The 9,291-nt window shown below is 32.6% G+C and overlaps 1 protein-coding gene and 1 long non-coding RNA gene across 2 annotated transcripts in view; one reads left to right on the top strand and one right to left on the bottom strand.

Annotated features, from left to right (window-relative positions):
- The first annotated feature begins 2,830 nt into the window (after positions 1–2,830).
- On the top strand, positions 2,831–8,933 carry LOC127716124 (uncharacterized). Its single transcript, XR_007988769.1, has 2 exons — positions 2,831–4,280; positions 8,658–8,933. It is a non-coding gene; the product is annotated as an uncharacterized LOC127716124 (long non-coding RNA).
- Positions 7,031–9,291, bottom strand: part of LOC127716121 (transmembrane protein KIAA1109-like) — an 84,503-nt gene continuing 82,242 nt past the window's right edge. Inside the window, exons 62-64 of the mRNA XM_052222203.1 lie at positions 8,945–9,073; positions 8,440–8,560; positions 7,031–7,315 (exon numbers count right to left, since the gene is read on the bottom strand). Coding sequence (XP_052078163.1) covers positions 7,105–7,315; positions 8,440–8,560; positions 8,945–9,073 — 461 coding nt within the window. The 3' untranslated portion in view covers positions 7,031–7,104. The remainder of the gene's footprint in view (positions 7,316–8,439; positions 8,561–8,944; positions 9,074–9,291) is intronic.

The following is a 9,291-nucleotide window of genomic DNA, read 5'->3' as shown; positions in this document are numbered from 1 at the left end:
TTTTTTTTAAACTTAATTTTCCTAAATTCCTAAAGAAAAACTATATAGGTTTCATGGTTACATACAATAGTTATATAATTATCTTTTTAATGAGGTAACAACAGCCAAAAAATCACTGAAATTGTTTAACCTTATATTAGAAATATATCTATTCTTATAATTTGGGATATATTATATATAATATATATCAAAAAGGGATAAAAAAATTAAAGAAATAGATAAAATTTTTCTTCTGATAAGTGGTAAAGTATAAAGTAATAACCTCCTGCTTGGGGCAAACTCATTAAAAAGATCACACCTGGTCAGAGAGTATTAATTTCTAATTAACATTCATTAAAAATTGCAACATCCTGTGAAACTTAAATCGCAAGGCCTTTTGAATTCACTACATAAGTAATACACGAGTTTAAGAAAAAAAAGGCTTTCTTTTTACCTGTAAAACACACATGTACTGAGGTAAATAAACCTTATTAAAGTGCTTCTTGTATGCCATGTCTTTAATTTTGACAAAAGTTATTTAAATTTAATTGAAATAAATTTTTTCTGCAACTTTGGAACACATTGCCTTTTTTAAATGGTTATCAAGGATTGCTATGGAAGTTCTATTATCATGATTATATTAAATTCTTGGTTTTCCAAACAAAGTGTGATTTTTAAAATTTATTAAGTTGCTTTATATACTGTTTTAAATATATTTTAATAAAAAAAATGTTCACTGCATTATTAACTAAACTCAACTGACACCATAAATCTATACAAGGCTTAAGTAAATGGTGAAAATTATCCAGTAACCATAAAATATATCTGAAACATTCAAAAAAATTTGAATAACATTGAAAATATTAGTCATAATTCAGTTTTGAGATTATTTGATCAGCTTGTTTTATTTTTATTTTAAAGGTGATATATATATGTAAGTGTTGATAAATATGGTGTTGAATTTATATTATGTTTATTGTGAAATTTTGGTTTCAATGCCATATTGAATACATTTTAAATTTCAAATTGTTGTTCAAATTTCTAGCCAGGGGAAATAGCTGTTAAAAACAGTTCCTAAATTGATGAAATACAATAGATAGATACAAAAATTAGGTCTAGGTTGGTTAAGACTTAGTCGAGTATGGTTCAGACTAGGTTGAGTATGGTTCAGACTAGGTCGAGTATGGTTCAGACTAGGTCGAGCATGGTTCAAACTAGGTCGAGCATGGTTCAGACGAAAATAAAATGGTTAAGTACTGGTCGAGTAAAGGTCGAGTACAAGTTCAGACTGTTAAGTATGGTTCAGACTACAGTCGAGTATTATCAAGTAAATGTCAGACCAATTAAGACTGGTCGAGTAAAAATCAGTACAGTCGAGGACAAATATAGGCCATTTCAGACTTTTACTGGTTTGTAGTGATACAAAAGCTATTTTCTTTTAAAACCAGTACTAATTGCAAATTCTTCTTGGTTAGTCAGAATGAAAGAAAATAAGCAAAAATTCTATACAGCTGATGTGAATGAGAACAATGAATAAGATAGATCACCGATGTTTTTTACTGCAACTTGAGGAAATATTGAATGTTTGGTACCTATACTAACTTGTAAAAAATTCAAGCTCTCATAATAATTGGACATCAGTTGATTTTAAACTAGCATCAAGTGTCTTATAGAATATCGCACACCAGCTTGACCATCCCACTTAAGCGTCCCAATCACACCTGATGTAGGACTCCGAGCTGCAATGGTTTGACACTGAAGTGTGATGGTGGCATTGTGACGCTATCTTGTTAATAGATACAACCTAGTGCAATGGACTAAATAAACTATATTTTCAATGCTTTTCATGTCGATATAGAAGTCAATTTGTTTGTAAGTAGCAGTTTTTCAGGGTTTTATAATAAACTGAAGGTTATACAATAAGGTGCTTATAAACTTTTAATACTACCAGAAACAGGTAGTGATTGGTGGAGAGAGGAAAGTTAACCTTCTGTAGCTGATCTTTTTTTACTACGATGGAGCATGGAATTCTCTTTATGCATACGGGTCCATAAACAGACTCTCCCTATAATAAAATTACAGAAAAGCAGGAACTTTAAATATGAGGAACCAAGTAAAGATGAAATGTTAACGCAGAATTATGTCCACCTACAGTGATCTATCATTTAATACGCAACTATAACTAAGGACATACATAGACAATAATAAAATTGAGCATGGAAACTAGGAATATGTCAAAGAGACAACAACCCAACCAAAGAGCAGAAAACAGCCCAAGACCACCAATGGGTCTTCAACACAGCGAGAAAATCCAGCACCAGGAGGCAGGTTTCAGCTAGCCCCTAAACAAAAATGAATGCTTTATATACTAACTTTAAAACAACTACTTCTCATAATAATTGCACATCTGTAGATTTTAAACAAGCCATCGCCTGTCATATAGACCATCACACATCTGTAAACGAAAACATCGCACTACGGCACAGACCATTGTACTTCAGTGTGACCATCGCACTTCAGTGTCCCATCGTACCTCTGAGTCCTACATAAACAAATACAGTTGTTGTTTGTATATAGATGTACTGACATTAGAAAACAATGCCCATTAGTAACTACACAAACAATGAATAAATAGTATATAATGGACACTAATATACTCTTGATAATCATACATAATACTTCAAATAATTGTACTATATCCATGTAAAATCTATAAATTTTTAACAACAAAAAACATTCAAATTTCAATTAGAAATTTCTGGTTAATTCAGAAATGATTTTAAAAATATGAAAAGTTCCTTTTATACCTCTAGCATGCATCCAGCGTCAGAGGCAGACAAAGAAGCTATAGTAAGTAAATAGTTTGCCAAAGTATAAGATCTCTTGGTAAAAAGGGAAAAAATATTAAAAAAGTAAAATGTAAGCTGACTTATAAATAATACAGATCCCCAAGTAGTAGAAACTGTGGGAAATTCCTCAAGGGGCTGCCTAATCATTTTTCTCCCCCCCCCCCCCCCCCCCATTTCATTGAAATAATATTAAATCCCAGCAAGCAATATACATAATGCCATTTTATTTCATATAAAAGCAATCTGTGTCAAAATGCCAATTATTATATATAAGGTATTGTTTTAAAAGTATTGACATGATTGACAGTTATACTAGCAAAACTTGATAAGTACAGAAAATTTAAGTGCAAAAATGATGCACTTTAATCATCTATCACAGTATTTACTCACAACAAGAAAACTGTAAAGACATACTGTTATTCAAGGTCAAGTCGATGTACTCGGAAACTTTTAAAACATTTCTAGTTTTAGATACTGTAATAGTCAGAAATTATTGTGAGGTTTTTATTAATGCAAATAATGCTACTGAATGAGTGTCGCAATAATAAGATCTCGTATTCTGATATCTGATACATATATTTGTATGCAGATTTTCCTGAAAATTGCAATAATAAATGTACACAATAATTTTTGAATTTACATTACTTAAAACTACATAAAATAAAATATAGATTATTATCAACCCATTTCATACTGGCCATACAATTAATATTCTAATGAACAGATACATATTTATAATGGTATACATAATTATTATTTATAGATGTCCTGGTAAACCCATCACATCAAAGCTATATTTTCTTAAGTAATTAGAATATCTGATGAAGTATAAAGTAACCTAAACTTGACCTTTGCACCAATAATATTTGTAGTGACTATTTGTAAAATTCTTACTTAGCACTTTTAGAGAGAGAAAGAAGACACTGTGAAATGAAGAAAACACATATACACATGATTATTTTATGTATATTTCTCCGTAAAACTGTATGTCTACACAAAATTAACTCATAAAACTTCAGTATTGTATAACAAATAATGTTTAAATGATTTAATAATTTCATATAATATAGAGTATATAATGTGTTACCAATATAGTACATTAAGTTCAAAAATGTTGAGAATTCTTTGTATACTGTAACCCTGATTCTTTGAGTATGCTATGTTATTTCTTTCTTTTGCCTTGACTAAATAGCTAAAATAACTTTAATTACAATATTTAAATGTTCCCAATATACCTAAATTTCCAAACCTGAAACATTTACTAATTAACATTTAACTATTGTTATCAAGTTTAACATAAAATGATTATTTTACAATAATGAATGGTATTTGAAACAAATATCTTTAAATATACACACTTCGCTTACAGAGACTAAGTCATTGGAAATGGTGCTAGGAAAAAAAATGCCATTTAGGTGAAACAAAAACATTGTGTGGTCTAATCACAGCCAGGTAACATAATTATATATACATTTTTGGGACACATTTTCAAGTATACTTATACATATTACATTAATATTACACACAAGAGTGCACACGCTGAAATGTCTCGCCTTCTTTACTAATCATTGATATTATGTTTATAGTCCTAAATATAAAGCTTTATTACAACTGTCACATAAACTTAACATTAACCAAGTAAACTAAACATTGACCAATGAACCATGAAAATGAGGTCAAGGTCAGATGAACCATGCTAGGCAGGCATGTACAGCTAACAATTCTTCCATACAACAAATAGAGTTGACCTATTGCTTATAGTTTAAGAAAAACAGACCAAAACACAAAAACTTAACACTGAGCAATGAACCTTGAAAATGAGGTCAAGGTCAAATAAAACCTGCGTGACTGCCAAATAGATCATAAAATATTTCCATACACCAAATATAGTTGAATTATTGCATATAGTATAAGAAAAACAGACCAAAACACAAAAACTTAACTATAACCACTGAACCATGAAAATGAGGTCAAGGTCAGATGACACCTGCCAGTTGGACATGTACACCTTACAGTCATTCCATACACCAAATATACTAGACCTATTGCTTATAGTATCTGAGATATGGACTTGACCACCAAAACTTAACCTTGTTCATTGATCCATGAAATGAGGTCGAGGTCAAGTGAAAACTGTCTGACTGGCATGAGGACCTTGCAAGGTACGCACATACCAAATATAGTTGAACTATTGCACATAGTATTAGAAAAAAGACCAAAACTCAAAAACTTAACTTTGACCACTGAACCATGAAAATGAGGTCAAGGTCAGATGACACCTGCCCGCTAGACATGTACACCTTACAATCATTCCATACACCAAATATAGTAGACCTATGGCATACAGTATAAGAAAAACAGACCAAAACACAAAAACTTAACTATAACCACTGAACCATGAAAATGAGGTCAAGGTCAGATGACACCTGCCAGTTGGACATGTACACCTTACAGTCCTTCCATACACCAAATATACTAGACCTATTGCTTATAGTATCTGAGATATGGACTTGACCACCAAAACTTAACCTTGATGTTTTGTGATTTAAATGTAGGGGTTGGAAAGCACTTTATATTAATAATACATGGGTGATGGGTATCAGAGCAACTTTTCACACTATAATGCACTACGATTCTCAATTACAATTGTCTGGGTGACAGATGCTGAAACTAACTGCCTTCCAACCTCCACCCCATACATATTTTTCTGGAATAGCCCTAAGAAATTTAAGATTAAACATTATTAAAACAATGTCCTTGTTTCCAAAAACATTGACCAATGAACCATGAAAATGAGGTCAAGGTCAGTTGAACCATGCTAGGCAGGCATGTACAGCTAACAATTCTTCCATACAACAAATAGAGTTGACCTATTGCTTATAGTTTAAGAAAAACAGACCAAAACACAAAAACTTAACACTGAGCAATGAGGAATAGCCTTGTTCATTGATCCATGAAATGAGGTCGAGGTCAAGTGAAAACTGTCTGACGGGCATGAGGACCTTGCAAGGTACGCACATACCAAATATAGTTGAACTATTGCACATAGTATTAGAAAAAAAGACCAAAACTCAAAAACTTAACTTTGACCACTGAACCATGAAAATGAGGTCAAGGTCAGATGACACCTGCCCGCTAGACATGTACACCTTACAATCATTCCATACACCAAATATAGTAGACCTATGGCATACAGTATAAGAAAAACAGACCAAAACACAAAAACTTAACTATAACCACTGAACCATGAAAATGAGGTCAAGGTCAGATGACACCTGCCAGTTGGACATGTACACCTTACAGTCCTTCCATACACCGAATATACTAGACCTATTGCTTATAGTATCTGAGATATGGACTTGACCACCAAAACTTAACCTTGTTAATTGATCCATTAAATGAGGTCGAGGTCAAGTGAAAACTGTCTGACGGGCATGAGGACCTTGCAAGGTACGCACATACCAAATATAGTTGAACTATTGCACATAGTATTAGAAAAAAAGACCAAAACTCAAAAACTTAACTTTGACCACTGAACCATGAAAATGAGGTCAAGGTCAAATGACACCTGCCCGCTAGACGTGTACACCTTACAATCATTCCATACACCAAATATAGTAGACCTATGACATACAGTATAAGAAAAACAGACCAAAACACAAAAACTTAACTATAACCACTGAACCATGAAAATGAGGTCAAGGTCAGATGACACCTGCCAGTTGGACATGTACACCTTACAGTCCTTCCATACACCGAATATAATAGACCTATTGCTTATAGTATCTGAGATATGGACTTGACCACCAAAACTTAACCTTGTTCACTGATCCATGAAATGAGGTCGAGGTCAAGTGAAAACTGTCTGACGGGCATGAGGACCTTGCAAGGTACGCACATACCAAATATAGTTATCCTATTACTTATAATAAGAGAGAATCTAACATTACAAAAAATCTGAACTTTTTTTTCAAGTAGTCACTGAACCATGAAAATGAGGTCAAGGACATTGGACATGTGACTGACGGAAACTTCGTAACATGAGGCATCCATATACAAAGTATGAAGCATCCAGACCTTCCACCTTCTAAAATATAAAGCTTTTAAGAAGTTAGCTAACGCCGCCGCCGCCGCCGCCGCCGCCGGATCGCTATCCCTATGTCGAGCTTTCTGCGACAAAAGTCGCAGGCTCGACAAAAACTAATGTAATTGTTTATTGTACTCATAATATATAACATCTATACTCATACACTATAAAAGGGACATAACACAACCACTAACTCTCTCCTTCTGTCTGTTCTTTAGGTTTCTCTCTTAATACTGTTATAAGATATTCGATAAGAATAGATAAGAATTTATCTAGTGGGTCCATGAATCCACGCTGCATCCACTTTGGTATAGTAACTCTAGCATGAGTAAATCCTAACTTCTGTAACACATAATCTACACCAACAGGGTCTATTTCTTTACTGGCCCAATGTAGTAATCTATAATATATAATTTGTAATGGTATAGCCTCGTCAAGTTGTATTATTATAAAATAAAAAATTGTTTTCATAAGAAAATGGTATTATCGCTATTTTACGAAATTTTCCTTTGATCTTACTGACTGACAATTTCCTTTCTCAGCATAGTAGAGTGATATGAAAAATTATTGCTAGAAACTAAGGGCGCACATGCCGTTGTCAATGAAATTAACAACGTCGTCATAGGTAAAATAGCGATAAACAGATTATCATTGGTCATCTCAACTCGATTGCTTTTCTCACTTTCCCTGTACCGGCTCAAGCGAGAAAATCAATCTCGTTGAGATGACCAACGATAATCTATAATTATCTGTTTTCTCCACTGAGAAATTTAAGCTTTTATTAGTAGTTAAAAAGACTGGTCAACTCAAGTGTTGTAAAGGAGTAGGATTAAAAAATGTCCCTGTATATTATAACACCAAGAACCTAGCGTTTAGAAAAAATCCAACTTGTTTTCAACTCAACATGACATTCTTATGTTTAAAACAGGCATCACATAATTCTCAAATATTCTAATCTAGAATATGGTTCATAAATCACTTGATAAATGTTAGATCAATCAAAGTCCACTACTTTACAATAATTCAAACTATTTTGATATTCCTTTAATAGAACTATGACCATAAAATTGTAATAAAATGTATGGTGAAAAACTCTTTATTTCTGATTTTGTGGAATGTAAAAATAAGGAACATAAATGCTTTGGATGATTATCTGTCTTTACTTTTGCCTTAAAGTGGAAAATGAGTTGAAAACATCTGAACAATATGATGTCATTATAAAAAAAACTGAAGAATAATCATGTAGATTGGCCTCTTTGTTACATTATCATTTTTTCCTTCTTGTATATGTTGCTGTGAAAGCTACATTGACTTATGGTGAAACCATCAACCCAGTAAATATTTTCTTAACTGTTCTTTTGCTTTGTTTTTATCTTTCTTTATTCCCCCCCCCCCCCAAAAAAAAAAAAAAATATGGTGTTTGTTTTTTTTCTTCAAAAACTTACCTATCTTCTTGATATATAAGCAAAAATAATATCTTGAATGCAATTATTAGTCACATTTACTTGTTACTGAACTGCTTACCTAACAGTAGGTTCTAACTTCCAGAATTTACAATTAAATTCTCTGCCATCTTCCTTTAATGCTGCTGTTGGGTCTGTCACTTTTTTCTTCTCTGTATCAGTCTTGTAAGACATTCTACCGTCTGTCCAAAAAATAGAAGACGTAGTGAAAGTGAGAAAATAAAATGAAGAATTTCAAACTTTCAACCTACTTATTCTTATTTCTTTCTTATCTTACAGGTATCAAACAAAGCATATGCTATAAACAAGTACAACCTGACAGAGGACAGGAGTATTTGGTAAATGTCTGTGCTTCACCTGTGTTCTTCAATGATTATTTCTATTGGAAATAAAGAACAAATAAGTGAGAAGTACATGTGATAAAAACAACTTTATAGAATTTTAAGCAGTTGCTGAACCATGAAAATGAGGTCAAAACAATGGCCATATGACAGGCTCTTCATGTGTGTTGTTCAATCATTATCTATATCGGAAATAAAAACAAAAAACAAATAGTACTGCCTTACCTTTATCTTTCTCTTTGATGTACAATGAAATGAGGTCATGTAAGAAAAGGATGACCTCAGCATCCATTGCTACATAGATATGGTCTTCAAACTCTGTTACAAAGGTTACCTCAACTATGGGTTTCTCGTCTGTAAAAAATACATTTACATCAAGTGTGACACACACAAGGTAAAAACTTTTTGAATGCACCTTTTTCTACTTAAAAGAGCATTACTTTAATCAATACTTTTATTCAAGCCTATGTAAGCCCTCTCCACAAAGAATAGAGCATTCTTGGTTATATGGTAATTTATGACAGTTTTCATCAGCATTTAAGTACAGCAACCACCACATAAACCAGTACCAT

The sequence above is a fragment of the Mytilus californianus genome, unplaced genomic scaffold (genome assembly GCF_021869535.1).
Source record: "Mytilus californianus isolate M0D057914Y unplaced genomic scaffold, xbMytCali1.0.p SCAF_9, whole genome shotgun sequence".
Lineage (NCBI taxonomy): Eukaryota > Metazoa > Mollusca > Bivalvia > Mytilida > Mytilidae > Mytilus > Mytilus californianus.
The sequence above is the reverse complement of the archived record's forward strand: the minus strand, read 5'-3'. Positions and strand labels throughout refer to the sequence as shown.